The 23,845-nt window shown below is 46.7% G+C and overlaps 1 protein-coding gene across 42 annotated transcripts in view; it reads right to left on the bottom strand.

The window, feature by feature from the left end:
• APBB2 (amyloid beta precursor protein binding family B member 2) overlaps nucleotides 1-23,845 on the bottom strand; it is a 381,324-nt gene that overhangs the window by 71,077 nt on the left and 286,402 nt on the right. For all 42 annotated transcript variants that reach the window (XM_067036201.1, XM_067036193.1, XM_067036188.1 and 39 more), the window contains one exon: nucleotides 890-1,036. In XM_067036201.1, the coding sequence (XP_066892302.1) occupies nucleotides 890-1,036 (147 nt within the window). The remainder of the gene's footprint in view (nucleotides 1-889; nucleotides 1,037-23,845) is intronic.

Below are 23,845 nucleotides of genomic sequence, written 5' to 3'. Positions count from 1 at the left end.
GACGGACTCTACCTTGCGGAGCCTTGGGAACCTACCTCCTGCTAGGACAGTGCTGCCAGGACAAAAGGTGACAGGGGCTGCTAACAGCCCAGTCAAAGAGCAAACTTTCGCTGCCAATGCTCTTAACTGGGGACTGATCAAGTAGAGTGGATTCACGCGGACTACTATCTCGTGATGCTTCCAATGTGCTTGTTGAATAGGTCTCAGAGCTCGGTAAGAATATGGCTTTTCCAATTTCATGTGATGTTTATACAAATTTGGTATTTTTACTCATTATTTTCCTTTCTGAAATGATCTCAACTACCATTTCCAACTGGAATTGCTTTGTTCTTCACAGTAAGAAAGAATACACAGGTATCGATTCCAGAACTCATGTACGAGGTGGATTTTCAGATCTCAAAGAAGACTGTATTATAAAAGGATGATGTGTCAACTTTTAGAGCAGCGGTAACAACATTTTTGGGTGTATATGTGGGGGTCACGTTCCCCTTTGAGAATGTACCTTGAGAGAGGTATGGGTCTCCTTCCCAGAGAACTGCTCTTGTAGACTGGCACATCCAACTACGCATGGAGGTTAGGGGGTTTCTGGGCCCTTAAGTCCATCCACGGATCCTTGGGGACTCAGGATACTGAAGTAGATCCTGTCATTTAGACACTGAGAAATGCCCTCTCCCAGGGCCCCAGTCCTCAACGGACTCTGGCAGGGCTAATAGGTACATCACAGGTGTATCATGTCTACACCAGTTGCCTTCATGGGAAAGTGACCCCGATAAATACCTTTATCAGCCCTCAGTACCAAATCTCTGGGCTCTCAGAGCTCTGGGTTTTCGTGAGGAGCAGAGTGGAATGCAAGCCAATCTGTCATTAATTATTTTCACCTGTTACTTACCTCTCCCCAAATGCCGACCGTATCACGGATGTCATTTTTGCAGTAAGAAAGCTGCCTGATGCAGTTGTTGACGGCAACACTACTCTTGCCAGGGGCGAGGTCCTCCTCTGCCATTTCCACCCACCCCAGAGAGCGCACAGCAAAACACTAGGAGGAAAGTCAGAGGACAGGAGATTACTCACTGGCCACAGGTCAACGTACCTTAAAATCCTCTACAAGGTGTACTCAATGCGTCTTTAATGACTACAAAATGTTCAATCATCTAATTTAGCAACGAATCCTAGATTGTTGGAAAATTAAATTGTGGCTGTTTTTTGCTATTAAAAAAATGTAGTAGGACTTCCCTGGTGGTGCAGTGGTTAAGAATCCACCTGCCAATGCAGGGGACACGGGTTCGAGCCCTGGTCCGGGAAGATCCCACATGCCGAGGAGCAACTAAGCCCGTGCGCCACAACTACTGAAGCCCGTGCGCCTAGAGCCCGTGCTCCGCAACAAGAGAAGCCACCGCAATGAGGAGCCCGCACACCGCAACAAAGAGTAGCCCCTGCTCGCCACAACTGGAGAAAGCCACGCACAGCAACGAAGACCCAATGCAGCCAAAAATAAGTAAATAAACAAATTCAATTTTTAAAAATGTAGTAATAACTATCTTCTTGCCTAACTTCCTGTGTGTGTGTGTCTGTGCTTGTGAGTGTGTGTGTTCAGGTTTTTTTTCTTAGAACAGATTACTAGAAGTAGAATTACAGGGCTAATGGATATAAACATTTCTAAGCACCTTTATCTAGTATAAGGCAGTTTTTCTTTTTTTTATAGTAAGAAACGTAACCCCTGTGAAATTTGTTACTTGTTAAGCACCTGGGAGAAAGAATTAGCTACATGTTTGTCACTTGTTTCTAATAACAATGAGGCAAAATGTATTCTCTAATAACCAGAAATGAAAAAAAAAAAAAGAGGAGGGAAAATGTGCTTTCATGATAATAGGTCTCAGCGTTTCTTACTAGCACCAAATCTTGAAAGCCTGCAGAATGGATGGACTTATGAGATACCTCAGAGCACAAATTCCATTTATTCTTTTATCATTTAGAGATATTTGATTTGAGATCACACTCCTTGTCTTCCTTTAAAAAGTTCAGGTATTGGGCTTCCCTGGTGGCGCAGTGGTTGAGAGTCCGCCTGCCGATGCAGGAGACACGGGTTCGTGCCCCGGTCCGGGAAGATCCCACATGCCGCGGAGCGGCTGGGCCCGTGAGCCATGGCCGCTGGGCCTGCGCGTCCGGAGCCTGTGCTCCGCAACGGGAGAGGCCACAACAGTGAGAGGCCCGCGTACCGCAAAAAAAAAAAAAAAAAAGTTCAGGTATTCAATTTTAAGAAATATAGAAGGTATCTTATCCATAGTGTAACAAGCAAAAAATCCAAAAATTTATAAAGAAAGAAGTTCCTGGGACATACGAGGGTGATCTGGCTAGAGCATCTGCCTAGCTATTAATCATCAGGTTTACCAGGTGGCTGGAACTGCGGTTTCTCACCGCGACCTGTGACCCGGGTCTCCTCCTGAGCTGCACATCAACTGAAGAGACCACCTTTGAAGGACAGGAGGGCAGATAAGGTGCCACACTTCTGTGGAGCCAACAGGCTGTTTCTCAGAGTGTCTTCTGAAGTTCCCCAAAGTGAACTTCATAATAAAATGAAGAAATGCAGCAAACTGTCCCAAAGTGACCACATTCACTCTAGTTCAACCTTCTCTGTTTCAGACCCCACACCCAGACTTGGTGCCTCCTTCCTGAATTGCTAATCACACTTTCTCAGGGGGAAAAAAAACACACACTAACAGAAGGTGGACCCTCACGTCCTAAAGGGGAAGCACTGAGGTACCTGGGTCACCACCCGGAGTGGAACAGCCCCTCCTCACTCCCGGTGCACATGATGCGTTTTACAAATACACCCAAAAGAGAAGGTCGTATCCCTACAACAACTGCAAAAGCTACTCAGGACCCTGTGTCCTGGGGAAAGGTTCTGGGAGATGTCCTCACATTTCATGTGCTCATGTGTTTCTGCTGGAGAGAAACTGCCTAAGGGGAAGAAGGATGCCACAGGTGCAAGGGCAGCCCCTCAGGCAGAACTTCACGGGGCTGTGCCCAGAAACTTTCCTCCCTTGTTGGTTCCCCACATAGTCCCTCGTGGGTAAACTCACAACGCCACGACCCAGCCCTCCCCCGTCATTTTCATCTTGTTACGTACCACCTTGTAATGGAAAAACTCAACTTTTCCACCTTTACCAAATGTGTGGAGGTTTTCCTCCACACCAACACGCGATTCTCAGACACCAGTAGGGTGTCCGAGAATTCAACTCAACTCTGACACCATCTACCCGGATAGAGCGTCAGATACTGCAGGTTAAGGGCTCAGTTCTACAAGACTGTCCCCCCAACAACTGCCCGCCCCACCTCCTGCCTCCGCCAACTTCAGATGCCAATCCCAAGTCCAGGGTGTTGCCTGTACTTCTGGTCGACCAGCTATATAGATCGAGGTTTGGAGGACCCCCTTCCTGAGTTCAATTAGTTTGCTAGAGTGGCTCACAGAACTCAGAGAAACATTTTGTATACTAGATCACTAGTTTATTATAAAAGGATATAACTCAGGAATAGCCAGAGGGAAGAGATGCACAGGGCAAGGTATGGGGAAGGGGCCCGGAGCTCCCATGCCCTCCCCAGGTGCCACTCTCCCCAAGTATCCATGTGTTCACTGGCCTGGAAACTCTCTGAACCCTGCCCTCTGGGTTTTGTGGAGGCTTCATTAAATATGTGCGACTGATTAAGCCACTGGCCACTGGTGGCTGAACTCAATCTCCAGGCCCTCTCCCTTCCCTGGAGGTGGGCATGGAACTGGAAGTTCCAACCCACTAATAAAATGGTGGGCTCCACTGGCAACTAGCCCCCACCGTTAGGTGAGCTCTAGAAGTCACCTCATAGGTATTTATTCATTTAATCCTCTCCTCAACCCTGTGAGGTCAATACTAAGTTACTGTACCCATTTTATAGAAAGGAAAGTGAGTGAAGCACAAGGCTGATAAATGGTGGACCTAGGATTCAAGTTAGGCAGTGTGACTTCTGGGTCTTCACTCTTAACCACTCTGCCATATGCCTGAGAGCTTGCTGGAGGGACAGTATCTGATGGGGCTGGGTCCACAAAGAGGCACAGGAACAGTCAGTGATGTCAATACAGTTTGAGTGTACCTGGCCCAAGAGCAGGGACAGCCTAAATTATCATCTTAGCTCTGACTTACAGGTACTGTGATCTTGGCCATGTAACTTACAAAGTCCCAATTTTTTTCTTATTTGCAAAAATGGGAATAATAATGATAGTTAACTCAGAGGGTTCTTACAAGGAGAAAACAACATAATACAGGCAGAAAACCTAGCACATAGAAAACACTCCATGAGCATTGCTGAGTGAAAGAGCAAATGAATATAGTGTCACATACATCTTAAAAGGAGTCATCAAAGGGGGAAAATGAAAGATTTGTAATTAGAGTGACCCTATGCTCCAATTATTCTCCGGATGGTTCTGATTTATGCTTGTTGTTCTGGAAAAATTATTAAGAGCGGCTCCTTTTACTCTTAAAAGTGTCCTAATTTGTTTAATCAATTATTATAATTACTCTAGTCAAAATTCCAGTGATGAATTTGGTAAAGTTGCAGGATACAAAATTGATGCACAGAAATCTCCTGTGTTGCTATACACTAATGATGAAAAATCTGAAAGAGAAGTTAAGGAAACACTCCCATTTACCATTGCAACAAAAAGAAATAAAATACCTAGGAATAAACCTACATAAGGAGGTAAAACACTGTATGCAGAAAACTGTAAGATACTGATGAAAGAAATTAAAGATGATACAAACAGATGGAGAGATACACCATGTTCTTGGATTGGAAGAATCAATATTGTGAAAATGACTATACTACCCAAAGCAATCTACAGATTCAATGCAATCCCTATCAAATTACCAATGGCATTTTTTACAGAACTAGAACAAAAAAATCTTAAAATTTGTATGGAGACAACAAAAGACCCCAAATAGCCAAAGCAGTCTTGAGGGGGAAAAAAACGGAGCTGGAGGAATCAGGCTCCCTGACTTCAGACTATACTACAAAGCTACAGTAATCAAGAAAATATGGTAGTGGCACAAAAACAGAAACATAGATCAATGGAACAAGATAGAAAGCCCAGAGATAAACCCACGCACCTATGGTCAACTAATCTATGAAAAAGGAGGCAAGGATATACAATGGAGAAAAGACAGTCTCTTCAATAAGTGGTTCTGGGAAAACTGGACAGCTACATGTAAAAGAGTGAAACTAGAACACTCCCTAACACCATACACAAAAATAAACTCAAAATGGATTAGAGACCCAAATGTAAGACTGGACACTATAAAACTCTTAGAGGAAAACACAGGAAGAACACTCTTTGATATAAATCACAGCAAGATCTTTTTTGATCCACCTCCTAGAGTAAAGGAAATAAAAACAAAAACAAATGGGACCTTAAAAAAACCTAAAAACTTTTGCAAAGCAAAGGAAACTACAAACAAGACAAAAAGACAACCCTTAGAATGGGAGAAAAAATTTGCAAATGAATCAACGGACAAAGGATTAATCTCCAAAATATATAGACAGCTCAAGCAGCTCAATATCAAAAAAACAAACAACCCAGTCAAAAAATGGGCAGAAGATCTAAATAGACATTTCTCCAAAGAAGACATACAGATGGCCAAGAAGCACATGAAAAGCTGCTCAACATCACCAATTATTAGAGAAATGCAAATCAAAACTACAATGAGGTATCACCTCACACCAGTTAGAATGGGCATCATCAGAAAATCTATAAACAACAAATGCTGGAGAGAGTATGGAGAAAAGGGAACCCTCTTGCACTGTTGGTGGGAATGTAAATTCATACAGCCACTATGGAGAACAGTATGGAGGTTCCTTAAAAAACTAAAAATAGAATTATCATATGACCCAGCAATCCCACTACTGGGCATATACCCAGAGAAAACCATAATTCAAAAAGACACATGCACCCCAATGTTCACTGCAGCACTATTTACAATAGCCAGGTCATGGAAGCAACCTAAATGCCCATTGACAGATGAGTGGATAAAGAAGATGTGGTACATATATACAATGGAATATTACTCAGCCATAAAAAGGAATGAAATTGGGTCGTTTGTAGAGACGTGGATGGATCAGTAAGTCAGAAAGAGAAAAACAAATATCATATATTAATGCATATATGTGGAACCTAGAAAAATTGTACAGACGAACTGGTCTGCAGGACAGAAATTGAGACACAGATGTAGAGAACAAATGTATGGACACCAAGCGGGGAAAGCGGTGTGTGTGTGTGTGTGTGTGTGTGTGTGTGTGTGTGTGTGTGTGTGTGTGTATGATGAATTGGGAGATTGGGATTGACATGTATACACTGATGTGTATAAAATGGATAACGAATAAGAACCTGCTCTATAAAAAAATAAATAAAATTAAATTAAAAAAAGAAATTCCAGTGAACTCAGCCTCTGGCATAGAAACCAAGGCTTGGATGGGATACTGAGATATGCCCAGGTGGAAATGGGGTTCAAGATCAACAGCAGCTGCTGTCAGTACAGCATCCTGGTGATCCTGGTGGAGGTGAACCCTAATACACCAGCATTACTGTGGGATCGTCCTATGCCCTAAAACTAGAAGCCAGGAGCACATTTCCCCACTTTCTCTAATAGCCTACTCGAGAGTCCTACAGCCTGTGAAGACTCAAAGAATTTATTAACAATAAGGAAGGTGAAAAAGAATACCGGCTGCATAAAAAGAAACGAAATTGAGTTATTCGTAATGAGGTGGATGGACCTAGAGTCTGTCATACAGAGTGAAGTAAGTCAGAAAGAGAAAGACAAATACCATATGCTAACACATATATATGGAATCTAAAACAAAAATGGTTATGAAGAACCTAGGGGCAGGACAGAAATAAAGACGCAGACATAGAGAATGGACTTGAGGATACAGGGAGGGGCAAGGGTAAGCTGGGACGAAGTGAGAGAGTGGCATGGACATATATACAGTACCAAATGTAAAATAGATGCTAGTGGGAAGCAGCTGCATAGCATAGGGAGATCAGCTCGGTACTTTGTGAGCACCTAGAGGGGTGTGGTAGGGAGGGTGGGAGGGAGACACTAGAGGGAGGGGATATGGGGATATATGTGTACGTATAGCTAATTCACTTTGTTATACAGCAGAAACTAACACACCATTGTAAAGCAATTATACTCCAACAAAGATGTTTTTAAAAAAATTAAAAATAGAATGTGAAAAAAAAAAAACACTGGCTGCTTTTTGTCCTTGAGTCCAAGAATACATGGATTCCAAAAACCAAGAGCCCTCACAATATGATTAATTTTCCGTATGTAATTTAGCATCTGATCTGAGAAGCTTCACCACTGGTCCCTACGAACAACGGAAGGGGAAACAGGTTTACGGAGGGGAAACTCCACTAAGCAGCGAGCTCCGTTTCCTTTCAAAGAACCAAGCGGCAAAGAGCAACCTGCGCTGTTTGGTGCTGCCCTCGTGTGGCTAGGAAGGTTTATAACCACCACCACTTTTCCTTAAACTCGGGAAATTAGAATCAGCTCTGTGAATAAACACTCATTTCAGAGAATAGGAGGAGCTCAAAATACTCAATCAAAATATGTAATCAAATGTCTAATCAATCTGACTTTTCAAATACTTTTTTCTTTTTTTTTTAAAGTTACCTGTTGATCATTTAATTAATTTATTTATTTAACATCTTTATTGGAGTATGATTGCTTTACAATGTTGTTAGTTTCTGCTGTATAACAAAGTGAATCAGCTATATGTATACATATATCCCCATATCCCCTCCCTCTTGCGTCTCCCTCCCACCCTCCCTATCCCACTTTTTCCAAATTTTGCAAAAAATATCAACATTTGTACTTATATTAATGCTCATTCTTCAATAGCTCTTTACCAAAAGGGCAAAAATGAGTCAGGGATGGTTCAGGGTATGGAATGTGTCATCAGATGGCTCTAGATTCAAGTCATGACGTTGCTACCTACCAGCTGGTGACTCTGGGGAAGTCACTTAGGTCTCTAAGGCTTCATTTTTTCATCTGTAAAATGGGAATAATAATACCTAACTTTATAGTATTGTTGTTGGACTAAGTGAGATAATGCAGGTAATATATTTAGCATAGTGCCTAGCATATAATAAGAACTCAACAAACATTTATTATGCTACTGATAAATTTTAACTTTTTCTCTATGTGTGGATTTTAAAGATTTCTCTAGTTTAACAGATCTCAGCCAAAGCTAAAACACCCAGAGGGCTTTGTTAAAACACAGAAAACTGGACATCATCCCCATAGTTTCTGATTCAGCGGTCCCCAAACCTGCATTTCTAACAGCCTCCCAGGTGACACTGAAGTTGCAGGTCTGAGGACCACACTTTGAGAACCACTGCCGTCCACAGACGGCCCCTTCCTTACTCAGTCATGCTGTTCCTACGACTGGTCCTGAAAGCCAAATCTGGCAAGTTAGTTAAGCTCTCTGTGCCTCAGTTTCCTCATCTGTAAAACGTGGATACTAAAAATCCCTGTCTCACAACAACCTATCTATGCTGTAAGGATGAACAGGGCAGGGTTTGCCGCTGTGCCTGTTGCTGCTGTTATTATGAGCATTTAGGGAACCAGGGTCATGGCTGAACTGGGAGGGACCCAGCTCTTGCCTTGGGGCTTCCTTCTCTCCCACTGGTTTTCTCTACTCTGCAATGGAACCAACTGTCATATCCTGGTTGGAAACACACATCCTGTTTCAACTTCTGTTTCTTTGAGTCCTCTATTAATAGAGACTGATGCCTGGAGAGAACCTCTTCCTAAGACATGTGTCGAGGGGTAGAACCCAGTGCCAAGCCTTGGTTTCCAGGGCCAGACAGTCCCAGGTCCGCATTCCTCTATCCCATCAGTGGGTGCTCAGCCTCCTCGAACCTAAGTTTACTCAGTTGCAAAATGACAATAACCGTAAGCTCAGAGCACTTCCGGGAGAGCCAAAAAGCAAACGAGGAAGGTCAGGGCTGGGGCACTGCAGGCCCTCAGCAAATGTTCCCCCTCTTTTCTCTCTGGCTGCAGGAGACCCTCTCATGGCCGCCTGTGTTCTCCCACAGGCCTGCCACTTCTCCTTGTCCGAGCTTCAACGAGGACAAGCAAGATGAGGGCCTGCTGGCAGAAAACTGGGGGCCTCGTTCCTGGACCACGAGGTGGGGCAGGGGATGGAGGAGGGGAGAGATGAGGGAACTGGAGCTACTGGAGCTACAGTCGGACACAAACCTTGCCTTCTCCCAGGCGAGCCAGCCTCCGCGCACGGCACCAAAGATGATGTTGCTCAAATGAGTGCAGTCTGTGAAGGAGAGCATTTGAAGCCCAGAACACGGCCAGCGCTCTACATAACTACGGAGGGATGATGACGAAAAAGTAAACGATACCAGAATTGACAGAGACACTAAATATAGGTATGAAAAAACTAAGGAAATTTAAGAGAAAAGCTACAATTTGGTCTAGCACTACAAATGTAATCGTAATGAACACTCATTTATAGGAACTGCTTACCATTTAAGCCTAATTACCCTGCAGCACAATAACAACTGTGCCTTCAAGTCAACAAACGTTTACTGAGTGCCTATTAGTTCCTGCAGACATAGAGAAATGAGTGCGACGCGGGGTAGACGCAGAGCGGGAATCCACGGCACGGCAACGAGAAATAAGGGGACGCAGAGGCCCACGTGTGCCTTGGCTGCTCATGGAGGGAGGAGCCTTTTAACTCACAGAGGGGGAGTTATGGACAGCTTCTGGAAGGAGATGGTATTGAGCTGAGCCTTGTAGGCTGGATGGGTTCATTCATTTCACAGGGATTTACTGACACCTGCTATATGCCAGGTACTGGAGGCACATCAATGAACCAAAGAGGCCAAACACTCTGCTCTGAGTAGTATTGCAAAAAACTGGGAGGGCGTTATTTGTTTGGCTGTGACACCAGAGGTCACACAGCTCTGTGGACATGAACCACGAAGAGTAAAGTACAGTGGTATGGGGGGAGGGGCTGTGAGCACCGTGGTTTAGGGCCCAGGTTTTCAAGTCACTGACTTGGGATCCAATCCCAGGCTGGCCACTATTAGCAGTGTGATCTGAGCCAAGTTATTTAATCTTGGTGAGCCTCAGTTTCCTCATCTGTTGCGGTGAGGATAGTGGTATGGACCTCCTGGGGGTCCTGGCATGATTAACGGGGAAGGCTTATGCTAAGAACAGGGCCTGGAGCATAGGGAATACTCAAGGAAAGGTGGCTACTGTTTTCACAAGGTCTCTGATCCCCCGTCAAAAGTGTCAGGATTGAGGAACACCACCAACAGTCAGCCCGTCAATCCTGTTTCGTTTTTCCAACTAATGACCCGACCTCACTACGGCTATACCTTGGGTGCCTGGGGGTGGGGAGAGGCCCGGGGCCTGGGGAGGAGAAGTGGGTGGAACCCTCAGGTCCACCTAAGAGTCCTCGGACCTCAGAGAGCCACGGATGGGGCTTCAGCAAGTTCTAAACCTCCTGCAAATAGATCCAAAAGTATGTGTGTGTTTGCATACTGCACAGCCTCTGGGGAAGCGCAACCTCGGAAATGGCAGGCACTGCCATTAAAAAGAAAGATGAGGGAAGTCCAACAGCCAGTTTTGAAAACCAGTGACTGTTTCTGATGCAATGTAAGCCCCCTCGGTATTACCCTTGATGCTCCAGCAAAAGTCTGCTACAGAGATGGCTGACGTCGGGAATTAAGAGAAGGGTGTACTCCTCCCCTGGGGAGATGCTTGGCGGAGGAAAAGTAGTGGCGGAGCCCTCAGAGTGGAGAACAGGGAGTCAACACAAGAGAAATATAAGCCCAGGGAACGGGCAGAACTGTGCGGGGGAACCCAGGGACTTCACAGGACACGAGACTGGGATTCAAGCCCATTTCACCTGGATTCTAAGAGCATATCGATTCCGCTGCTGCCTGAGCTACGCAGAGCTGCTCTGCGGAGACTCTTTATATCTGTGCTCTTGGGGTCAGGTGGAAAAAAAAAACAAACATATTCTCACTGTACGTGACTATGAGGAAGGACCTTTTGAATAATCATACAGCCCATGTAGAAACTGTGAGAGAATCCTTTTTTATTTCATACTGGTGGCCACAGTAACATACCCACTTAGGGTACGTTCATCACATTTGATAGCCTATGTCCTGGGATGTCTCCCGAAGAATTCACAACAGCCCTCTGACCTTTCCCTTCCCAGTTACTGCATCAGAGACAGCATGAACCTGACTTCTGTCCACCGGCCGATCGCTGGACCATCCAGATTTTGCCAAGAAATAAGGCGGCCAGTACACAAAGGGCTGTGACCTCAAATGACTTTTAGAGTCTGTTCTAAAAATGCGTAGGCTTTTCAAGGTTCAAAATATCTTCCTTGGACATGGCTTCCGTAATAGGGAGGTCTTTAGCGCATCAGAGTTTGTGGTCACGATACACAGGAATGTAGATAACCGTCATTATGGACACAGTCTGAAATAAAATTAGGCTTCATCTGCTACTGCTTTTCTTTGAAACACAGAAATGCTTTCTAAATCCAGCACCTCAATGGGCTCGGCCAGAGAGGTGCCTGGGGACTCTGGAGTGGAGCATGACCCAGTTCTCCATGTGACTGAAGCAAAGAATCAGCCTGATTAATTATTCAGCACGGCAATGACCTCGGCAGCCAGGGAGGACCCAGAGAGCATTTCTACGCTGACCCCAACGAGCACTTCAGCTGTCCCTTCTGTTTCTCCCCAGGCTGTCTGCAACACGGTGAGCATTCGGGCAGAAAACAAGACACCTGGCCCTTTGGGGCACTGGGCCCGCAAAGTGCCATTTACTTAACTCTCCCTCTTTCCTCTTTTTCAGAATAAGATGACCCTGCTGGAAAAATACATCCTATGCTAACAATTCTATGCTGACAGCTTCTGCTACAAAGAGGACAGTCATCATAATAACTACCATGCATGTGGTACTTAACAGCATGCCAGGCACTAAGGACTGATCCATAATTGAAATATCGTCTACCATGCCCACCTCCCTGCCTGCCTGCTTCCCTGGATCCTGGTGGTCAGTTCATGGAGGGGGTTTCCCAGCGGGGGTCACCGCTGTCTCCAGTAAATAACAGGCTCTGTTCCTAGTAAACACTCTGGAAACCTACAAGGTCAGAGGGCAGGACTGCCAACCAGATTCCCTATACTCAGGAAATGCTCAGAGCACGCGCAATGGCAGGGACTCAAAGCTAAATTATCTAACGGAAGAAGGGGAAGTTGCACCACAGTTTAGAAGCAGTGCCTGCAGTCATTTCTCACGCACAACGTGGAGCCATGCAGGTTTCTGAGACTTAAGGCTTCGGTGGCTTTAAACCCTTAAATGAAAACGTAAGGATTCTTTCAAAGGCCTGTGCCTTGATTTCTCCCTCTCTGTGCCGCTCCCCAAGTCAGCTCCTGCCTGCCATGGCTATTCTGCAACTGCTCCCTTCTGCTTTATAAAAACGCTTGCTGACTCACCACTCTACCACATCAAGAAAAGCAATCATTCTGAGATTTACCGGAAACGAGTTTTGAACCACTGATGTGCTGAAGGGCACGCACAAGGGCAGTCGCACTGGGAGGACCGAGATCTGATTCTGCATGACTTTAAATATTTAACAGTCTCTGGGGTGTCTCTGCTTCCTCACACCTCCTCACTGCACGATCTCTTTGGTGGATGAGCTAGTCCAAGTGGGCAGAGCTATAGCCTGGTTTCCTCTTCTTCCCTCAGATTGGGGGGGTGGAATTCACGCTGGGGAGTGCACTGGGTTTTGACTTTTAACTTAAAACACACGTTTGAGCAGCACTGAAATCATGACGCCAACAGGTCCTGCTTTTAAGACATAAGACATGCATCTTTGCACAGCAGTGACATCATGACATCCATATGCCTGAAGCATATTTCTAAGTGTTTACTATTATCTAAAAAACAATATCCTCACTGCAGCACTATTTACAATAGCCAGGACACAGAAGCAACCTAAGTGTCCATCGACAGATGAATGGATAAAGAAGATGTGGCACATATATACAATGGGATATTACTCGGCCACAAAGAGAAACGAAACTGAGTTATTTGTTGTGAGGTGGATGGACCTGGAGTCTGTCATACAGAGTGAAGTCAGTCGGAAAGAGAAAAACAAGTGCCATAAGCCAACACATATATATGGAATCTAAAAAAAAAAAAAAGATTCTCATGAACCTAGGGGCAGGACAGGAATAAAGAAGCAGACGTAGAGAATGGACTTGAGGACATTGTGGGGGGAAGGGTAAGCTGGGATGAAGTGAGAGAGTGGCGTGGACATATATACACTACCAAATGTAAAACAGATAGCTAGTGGGAAGCAGCCGCATAGCACAGGGAGATCAGCTCGGTGCTCTGTGACCACCTAGAGGGGTGGGATAGGGAGGGTGGGAGGGAGAATCAAGAGAGAGGGGATCTGGGGATATATGTATACGTATAGCTGATTCACTTTGTTATACAGCAGAAACTAACACACCATTGTAAAGCGATTATACTCCAATAAAGATGTTAAAAAAAAAAAAATTCTCGGGCTTCCCTGGTGGCACAGTGGTTGAGAGTCCTCCTGCCGATGCCGGGGATATGGGTTCGTGCCCCGGTCCGGGAAGATCTCACATGCCGCGGAGCGGCTGGGCCCGTGAGCCATGGCCGCTGAGCCTGTGCGTCCGGAGCCTGTGCTCCGCAACGGGAGAGGCCACAACAGTGAGAAGCCCGTGTACCACAAAAAAAAAAAAAAAAAAAAAAAAAAAAAAAAAAAAAAAAATTCTCAGTAGTGCTTAGGTGAGGGGATTTCAGAACGAGAAGGAGGAGGGAGGGAATTTGCATTTATTGTGTCCCTATGATAGAGGCTCTTTATTGATTACCTAATTCAATTTAGTTTAATTCTCACAATGAAGTGAATGAGGTACTCTATCCATTTTTGAGAAGAGGAAACTGACTCCTAAAGGAACCCTGGCAAGTTTAAGGCTTCATAAAACATTTTGGAAAATCTGACTTTGTGGCACTGTGGCCGTCACACTTGATGCTAACACTTGTGAATGTGGTGGTGAGGTGGGGGTGGAAGTGGGTGAGAAAGAGGTGGCGGACAACAGTGTCACAGTCAGCATTTATTACGAGTGTCTGCGCACATATTACACAACGAGTGGGAAAAATCCACTTCTCCTTTACTACTCACCCAGAACGCTTCACTTCTGACCCTTCTAATCACCAAATGTGAGGGGGGTTTTCCCCACTCCAAGCAGTCTCTGCAACACCAGCTGGGTGTGCTACAATTTAACTCAATCCTGACACCATCTACCTGAATAGAGAGTCAGATCGCATAGGTTAAGGGCTCAGACTCACAAGGCTGCTTGCCCCCCACACCCCCTCAGACACCAACTGTGTGTCTGTGTGTCTTGCACCAACTGCAAGTCCAGGTTGTCACCTGTGCTTCTGACCGACCAATTGGCTACAAATTGGAGGCTCCCACGACCCCCTCCTTGGGTTTGATTAATTTGCTGGAGTGGCTCACAGAACTCAGGGGAAGTTTACTTACTAGCCCACCAGTTTATTATGAAAGGGTATAACTCAGGAACATCTAGATGGAAGAGGACAAGGTGTGTGAGAAGGGCGTGCAGCCTCCAGGCTTTCTCCGATCATGTCACTCTCCCAGCACCTTCACGTGTTCCCCAACTCAGAAGCTCTCTGAGACCTGTACTTTAGGGGGTTTTCATAGAGGCTCCACATGATGAAGGCATGATCGATCATTAACTCCATTTCCATCCCCTCTCTGGAGAATGGGGGTAGGACTGAAAATTCTAAGCTTCTAATCATGGCTTGGTCTTTGGGTGACCAGCCCCAATCCAGGAGCCTACGTAGAGTCACCTCATTAGAACAAAAGACACTGCTATCATCCAGGAAATTCCAAAGGATTTAGGAGCTCTGGGTCAGGAACAAGGGGCAGATACATATGTGTGTGTGTGTGTGTGTGTGTGTGTGTGTATGCCACTTTCTTTTACATATTTAATTAACTCATGGCAACATATGAGATAGATGTTATTACTATTCCTATTTTACAGATGAGGAAACTGAGGCACAGAGTGGTTGTTATGGACTGACTTGTGTCCTCTCAGAATTCATATATAGAAGCTCTAACCCCCAATGTGGCTATACTTGGACATAGGGCCTTTAAAAAGGTAATTAAGATTAAATGAGGTCATAAAATGGGCTTAATCCAGTAGGACTAGTGTCCTCATAAAAAGAAGAAGGGACACCAGGAATGTGAGCACACAGAGTAAAGACTACATGAGGACACAGTGAGAAGGTGACCGTCTGCAAGCCAAGGAGAGAGGCTTTGGGAGAAACCAAACCTGCCAGCGCCTTGATGTTGGGCTTCTAGCCTCCCGAACTGTGAAGGAATCAATTTCTGTTGTTGTAAGCCACCCAATCTGTGTGGTGTTTTGTTATGGGAGCCCGGGTAGATTAATACAGTGGTGTCTACAAACCTAAGGTAACCAGCTAGCATATGGTGGAGCTGGCATTCAAACCCAAGTTCATGTACTGACAAGTCCCTGTCAACATGCCATGCTGCCTCCCAGGAGCCGTAACACGGCTGGTTTTCCTAAAGGGGGCAGGCATACCTCACTCTACACCCAGGGACCTCAGAGAGGACCTATAACCCCTCCCTCAACCTGACACACCGTGCACATGTGCACATGCCCTCCCCCCGAATCTTGAGTTCTCAACAGCTAGACCAGGCTGAGACCAGAGGTCAGGAGTCCTGGTCCCACTCTAAAGAGGCCCTGGAGAATTCAAGGGCGGGAAGAGGCTGAGGAGAAGGAAATCCCCGCTGAGCAGGGAACGAGTACTTCAACCCTCGTACCCCTCCCAGGTCTAGCTTTATTGCTCCAGGCTGGCCCTGAGCCTTCTCAGAGGTCTAAGAGAGCCCCTACCACAAGGCACTAGCTAACTAGCCCTGAAGGGGTGGTCTGCGTGCTCTAGTGCACACCTTCCACCCGGGGGCACCATCACCCTTCTCCCTCCCAACCCATTGCTCCTGGTAACAGATCCCTGGAGGTGAGGAGTCTCCATGGGGGCAAAGGAAGTCAAATGTAATCAACTGCCTGATGGCTGTGCTTTCATCCCTCTAGGCCATTGCACAGCTGCTCACACTGTGTTCGGGGAAGGTCTAGGGTGGTTAGACTCTGGGACAACGTGTGGGAGGGGCTGAGGGGCAGCCAGTGTAGCGCTGAGGCCTCTGGGGCGCTCTTTCTCTCCCATGAAGGGCTTTCTTCAATTAAAGAAAGGCCAGCGTGCCGTGGCAATGTCCACAGTCACGGCCGCTAATCTGTTACCGAGCAGGGTGAACTGTCACCACATTATGAGGAATTTATATACATTTAAAAACAAACACCAGAATGTCAATTTATTACTTTCCAGAGGGAAATGTAAGTCTGGATGCTCAGGCTGGCCAACAAGAGGATTCATCCTCTGGAGGAAATCCACTCCTGTTTTAACCACCAGCCCGCCGCAGGCTGATGAGAGGGGAGGCAAGCAAGCAGAGGCAGCCTGCTTCCAAGTCTTAATGGCCAGGATCCTCGGAGAATCACCGCCAGTGCAAGACACAGGCCTCCGGGTTGTGATTTAATACATAAACAGTTGATTGTATTAGTCACTTCCTGCCCAGGAACCAGGCCGGCATTATGAGGCCTATTTTTATCAATGGAAAAGTTGAGTGGAGGTGGCTTCAACCAAGAGACTTAGCCCAGTATTTCCATAATGTCACAGAACAAATGAGACCTATGTGCATATTTAAACATAAGCCTGCAGATATATCCCATCCGACATCTTCACATACAATCGTCACCGACTTTCTAGCCGTGCCACTTAGCCAGTGCTTACTCTGTGCTGAGTTATTCTGTACACACATTTAAGAGTTTGGACTTGGCGGGGAAAGCAAGGCGGCACTGACATTTACAGATCATTTTCTCAACGCTTCATGCCTTACAGCACGTAGCACAACATGTTCTCACAACCCTACAAAGCAGGAGCTCCTTATTATACATGTGAGAAACTGAGTCTGGAGAGCTGAGCTGTACTGCCCAAGGTCACACAATAAATAAGCAGCAGCTGGAATTTGACCTGAGGTTTAGTACTCAGGGTGGATTGCTGTCTTGATTTTACAGAAGAGCAAACCAGCTCAGTGAAGTTCAGCAAAGTGACACAGCTGTGGACCGGCTTGATCCAAGACCTCGTCCTGCTCTCACCATTCTTTGCTCTACATTAGCTGTTCTACAAACAGGAGCACTCAATCCAAAGGAGGCTCCTTGAGAACAGGCCTGTTCTGTGGACCTCTGAATGCCTGCCACCCAAAAGAGGGTCTGGCACATGCTACATGCTCAATAAATATTTGTCAGACTTCCCTGGTGGCGCAGTGGTTAAGAATCCGCCTGCCAATGCAGGGGACACGGGTTCGTGCCCCGGTCTGGGAAGATGCCACGTGCCATGGAGCAACTAAGCCCATGAGCCACAACTACTGAGCCTGCGCTCTAGAGCCTGTGAGCCACAACTACTGAAGCCCACGCACCTAGAGCCCGTGCTCCGCAACGAGAAGCCGCCGCAATGAGAAGCCCGTGCACCGCAACGAAGAGTGAGTAGCCCCCGCTCGCCGCAACTAGAGAAAGCCTGTGCACAGCTACGAAGACCCAATGCAGCCAAAAATAAATAAATAAATAAAACAATTAATCTTAAAAAAAAATTTGTCAAATGAAGACACTTGAGCTGGAGGCAGACTGAGGTATGGTGGCAAGAGTGGACTGGATCTGACTGGGAGTCCTCAGCCTGGCTGGGCCCTAGGCTAGTTAATTAACCCAAGTTTCTGCATCCTTGCAGGGATAACGCCACAGACGCTGGTGAGAACTCAAGGGGGTGTACCAAGCGCTGGTAGAGAGCTTGGCATAGCCACTTTTACCACAGCAAATGCATACAGCCTGGATTATGAAGCCAGAGCACCCAGGTTTGAATCCCAGATGCCCACTTAATTCCTGAGTGATGCAGCTTTCTGATCTGTAAGATGGAGACAATGATAGTACTTATGTCCTAAGGAACATTGGGAGAAATAAATAGTATGGTGCATCTAATGTGCTTAGAATGGTACATGGTAAGTGTTCAGTGTATTAGCTATTATTATGATTAGCTCTAAATTATCAACAAATCTGATCTAAGGTATGCCTAGTGATATAAAAGTCATATAAAAATATCCAAGTAGCCAGTAATGCGAGCTAGAGTCAGGTATCACGTGCCTCCAAGTGCCTCCACTGTGAAACCGGAGGGCCAGTCCTTCTGGAGGCTAATCCCTGCCTGGGGCCCAATCCATCCTTATTGGCTTATCAGGAGCCCCATCTTCACTAGCTGGTAGGGCCTTGACACAGCCCTGCAGACGGAAGCCCCCAGTTAAGGGTCCTGGGACACAAGCACTGAGGAACAACCTGAGCCCTTGCTGTGTTTGCAGCCCTTCTCTCTGGACTTCCAGTTGGTTCCTGATCCACACTCTGGGCACCTGGCTAGACCAAGAGTCCCGTCCTGGAGTTGAGTCCTCTGGCAGTGCTTTGTGCTAACGTCCCCTTTAGGTGCCAGTGGGATCTAAACACCTCACGGTCGTGCTGTCCCTCCGTCCCAACCCTGACTCTGAGCTAAAGACCACTGAGATGCTACAAGGACCGGCTCATCAGATGGGTCCCTCTGGACATGGAGCAAGCCTGCCAAGCCTCTGTAGAGTACAATCTGGACCATTCCTACACTCATCCAAGCAACACTGACAAGTGTAGAACTCAATACTTTGTTCAACTGTTCAAAAATTCAAAAGCTTCCACAGAAGATGATTTCTTACATGATAGGGAACGGTGGCAGCTCTCTTACAAAGGGAGGGAGGGTAGGGGCAGGAGGGGCACTTCTTAAACCTGATGCTTGACATGTCCAACTAAGGCACCCTATCAAATCCCACCGGCCAAACGCCCAATCACGGCCCTTCCCGGACAGCCCGACCCACTGCAGCCCAAGGCCTGGGAGAACTCAGAGTCACCGCGCAGCATCGCTGAGAATCAGAATCTGACAGTAAACACAGAAACTTCTCCTGGTGGGACAGCGAACGTGTTACACAAAAGGGAACTTCTTCAGCCGGAGACACCTGAATGCCAACAAAAGCTGAGTCTGTGCCAGTAAACGTCAGTTCACTCACACAGCTTTAGTAAGAGCCCATGCCTGTCCGGGCCCAGCAGTGAGGCTGGCTGGAGCCACTTCTCTTCCTGCAGAGAAGCAGCAGACGTCTTCACTCCTGGGAAACCACTGTTCCGCCCTGGAAGTGTGAGTGGTATTTTAGTTTTCCCATACAGGAGTCTTGGAAAAGATCGAGAGGCAAGTTGTATGGTCCACATGGCTGATTTACAATACAGATTTATATTATTTCTGCTGAGAAATGTTACTTGCAGAGAAAGCAGAGTAAAACCATAATGAATACTCAAGTTCTGCATACAAAGTTGGCCATTTTATCTCGCTGGGGCAAGCAAGATGGCCATGTGAGCTCTAGAGGGGATGCTGATCCAAAGGAAGGAACAGAGAGAGAGCCTGAGGTCAGGAGACAGACTGTACCTTCTGCATTGGGGGCTGCGGACCTGGAGACCTGGGCATAGTCGGGGCCGGGACACTGGGAGGTTACAGATCCAATCTCAGCTAGTAACAAGTCTACTTGCAACACAGAAAATGCAAAACTCAAATAAACAGAGTACCATTCTTTTTTTTTTGTGGTACGCGGGCCTCTCACTGTTGTGGCCTCTCCCTTTGCGGAGCACAGGCTCCGGACGCGCAGGCTCAGCGGCCATGGCTCACGGGCCCAGCCGCTCCACGGCATGTGGGATCTTCCCGGACCGGGGCACGAACCCGTGTCCCCTGCATCGGCAGGCGGACTCTCAACCACTGTGCCACCAGGGAAGCCCACAGAGTACCATTCTTAATAACACTTAGCCAAATGCTGCTGTTTCTGAGGCGATTCAGAACTAATTCGATCCCCTTCTAAAATGCGCCCAATAGATGACCCCACTAAGAATGATGCCACGTGGGTCTTGAATAAATCCTTCCTCTAAATAGCTCAGCTGCAAATACAGTTGATCCTCATTATTTGTGGATTCCGTCTTTGCACATTCACCTACTCTCCGAAATTTATCTGCAACCTCCACATCAATATTTGTGGTACGTTTGTGGTCGCTCATGGACATGCGAAGACTGGCAAAAAATCTGGGTTGCATGATGTACGTGTTCCCAGCTGAGGTTGAACAAGTCTTCTTGTTTCAGCCCTCATACTGCAAATGAGTGCCCTTTCCGTGGTCTATTTAGCACCTTTTTGTATATGTGTGTGTGCTTTTTCTTGGTGATTTCGCTGTTTAAAACGGCCTCCAAGTGTAGCACTGAAATGTTGTCTAGTGTTCTGGAGGGAGAAGGCTGTGATGTGCTTTCTGGAGAAAATCCATGTGTTCGATAAGCTTCATTCAGGCATGAGTCAGTGCTGCTGACCGTGGGCTCAAGGCTAATGAATCAACAATATATATTAAATCAGGTGTCTTTCAACAGAAACACACATAAAATAAGGTTATGTATTGACAGATTGACGAAAATACGACCAGAGGCTTTCAGGAACCTAACTCTGCACCTTCCCGAGGAATACTGTATTTCAGTGTTTGCTAATTCAGTGTTGGCAGTGTCTTTACGGAGCTTTATAGACCCACTACAATAGTGAGGATCAACCATACCTTCCCTTCCTCCTAGAGCAAGGCCGGGGGGCGCAGGGTGGTGGAGGGGGACTTGATCACTCTAGCTTTCTGGATTTGGGTATAGTCGGTGTGGGTGGGACTAGGAACCACGGAGCCCTGGGTTCTCGTCGCTGGCCTCCAGGCGGATTCCTCCTCCCCCCAGGCTCCCCCTTATCTCCCTGGTTCCCTCCCTCACATCTTACTCATGTCACCTTCTCAGGAGGCCTTCCCAGACTATTTAAAACTGCAACCCCTCCCAGCACTGTCTAGCTCTTTTCCCTACTTAATTTTTCTCCATATTTTCACCTAACGTATTTTCACCTATTGCATGTATATTCCACTTCTGTGTTTTGCTGTTTCTCTCTCTCCCCACACTGCGACACAAATTACATGAAAGCAGGGGCTTGGTCTGCAGTCTCCTCCGCCCCTAAGCACAGAATCTGATCGCTGTGAGGGTTAAATGAGTTCATACACATCAAGCAGGCTTTGAGCAGTATTTGGTGCCTGGTAAAAGATATACTCATCATCATTATTGGGACTGACTGTAGTTTTTACCGCTGGCTTTTAAGGAAGTTTTTTTAAAAACTACACTGCTCACCAAGAAAGGAAAAATCTGCAACTTTTTACAGCGTCTGAGATGAATGCAGTAAACTCATCAAGTGGGAAGACCTACAAAGACCTGAATTAAAGCATAGCTGTTGATTGGGCAGCCCTTAAGGGAGCATTCACCAGGTCCTCGCTCTTGAAGCTGACTCCTAGAAGTCTACACGGTACACACACGGGAAGAGCCTTTGCCCACTGCAGAGACCCAGAGCACAAGGGATCTGGGGACCCCAGAACCCGACCGCCTCATTTCACAAATGAGTAGACCCGTGTCCCAAGAGCACTGCACAGAGTTGCTGCTAACAAGAATGAGTGTCTGTCTTGTGCGGAGTGGAGTGGGCAGGGAAGTCTGTCCCTAAAGGGTTCCCTGAGTCACCGCCACTTACTGAGATGGTACCTGACCAACTGGAATCACTGTGTAATGCAAAGATGAAGTGAGTATGAACACTCGCTATTCCAAGACATTTACGGCAATTCAAGATGAAAGAAGTATTTTAAGTAGCTGTTTTAAAGACTTTGCTTTAAATTAGCTATACTGAGTTTGTAGGGTAGGAATGCGTGTGCACAGAGCGAGATATTAAAAAGGAGGACATTTCCAGCAATAGACTAAAGGCTAAAAACCTACTCCCAGAGGTGACATGGTATCTGAAGAATAGACATATCCAGGACTCCATCTGAAGACAGATTGACCAAAGAGGCTCCTTGTGGCCCCTCCTCACAAGCAGGTAACACACCTGTGTCTCAAGTACACTCAGGTTTTATCCTGTGTGTGTGTGGACACAAGGAAAGAAGGAGCTTTAAGGAACCCTGTAGCTCCAGAAAGAGGAAACTTCTAAGACTTCCCTGGTGATCACACGAAATAACCATGGAGAAGGAAGGACCCAGAGAATGCTGCAAGGCAATGGATTCCCAAAATTCCAAGGGAAGTGACTGCAGATTGGATGCTGTCACCAAGCCTCGAGATGGAAGTAAAGCAGTTAGTGGAGGCAAGCCTTGCTGGGGAAGAGAGGAATTCCTGGCAGGAAGGGGCAGAGAGGAGGGAGGGAGAGAGAGAGAACTTTGCATTATTCAGGGTACACAGCCTCGGGGCCAGGGCACCTCGGGTCACGGCAGCTCCTGCTGTTGCCTGAGGCTCGTTACTGCTGCCTGTGGGACAACTGCAGACCTGCCCCCTGAATGGACCTGGGGTGGAGGTCCAGTGATTTGGGCCAGAGGCTGCTGGTCCAAATTCAAGGAGAAGCCTCATTCCCAAATTCATCTCCCCTTTTCCTGACTCTTACTGTAGATACTCAGTAGCTCACCTCTTAATGCTCTACCATTCTTTGAATTAATGCCACCTCCCCCATTAGCCTCTGAGCCTTGTTTTCAGAGCTGAACTCAAAGCTCTGCTTGTCCCCTTTGCTTGACCGATGAGGCCCATCAGGGGAAGTGACTCATCCAGGGTCACCTGGCCTGTGAGCAGCCGGTACAGGTGTGCAGTGGGGTGTCCTGATTCTCAACACCGTATCCCTCTCCCAGGAGCCACTTGAGGTCAGGGAGCCCTTGTGTGTGTTTTTCTTCTCCCACAACACCAGCAGCACTTAGTATCTGTTGATTCATTTTTTTCTTGCAAGGAGAAGATGCAGGGCATCCTGAGAAAAATCACCAAAACTAATCAAAGTGCTATGAGCCCTGTGAATTATAAAGAAAGGTGGAGGGAGTCTGGATTAATTTTCTCAGAGAAGAATGAGAAGCGTTATCGTGAAGCAGTTGAAAAAGTGTGGGGAAAATGCAACCCAAAGTCATCCTTCTACCTAGGTGTCGAGCAAGGGGTAGGGGCTCTGGAAAGACAAGGAGAATCTGGAAAGCAGTAATGATGAACTTCTTAAGGAAAAGAGATACTAAAACAAGAAACCCTCTACCAAGGGGCCTGTGGACTCTTTGCTCCTGGGGCAAAGCTTTAAAAGTAGGATGTTAAGTTAACTGTCCCCACTGATGTTCCTGTTTCAACAGAGATGACCATACCAGAGACACGAGATTTATTCTGCACATAGGTTACGATTCTGCATGTAAAATACAACCTCCCTGGGGGCTTCCCTGGTGGCGCGGTGGTTGAGAGTCCGCCTGCCGATGCAGGGGACGCGGGTTCGAGCCCCGGTCCGGGAAGACCCCACGTGCCGCGGAGCGGCTGGGCCCGTGAGCCATGGCCGCTGAGCCTGCGCGTCCGCAGCCTGTGCTCCGCGACGGGAGAGGCCACAACAGTGAGAGGCCGGTGTACCACACGCACACACACACACACACACACACACTATATATATATATATATATATATATATATATATATATATATATATATATTTATGCGACCTCTGTGAAACTTATTTC

The sequence above is a fragment of the Kogia breviceps genome, chromosome 6, assembly GCF_026419965.1.
Source record: "Kogia breviceps isolate mKogBre1 chromosome 6, mKogBre1 haplotype 1, whole genome shotgun sequence".
Classification (NCBI taxonomy): Eukaryota; Metazoa; Chordata; class Mammalia; order Artiodactyla; family Physeteridae; genus Kogia; species Kogia breviceps.
Note: the sequence above shows the minus strand (reverse complement) of the source record. Positions and strands in the feature narration are given on the sequence as shown.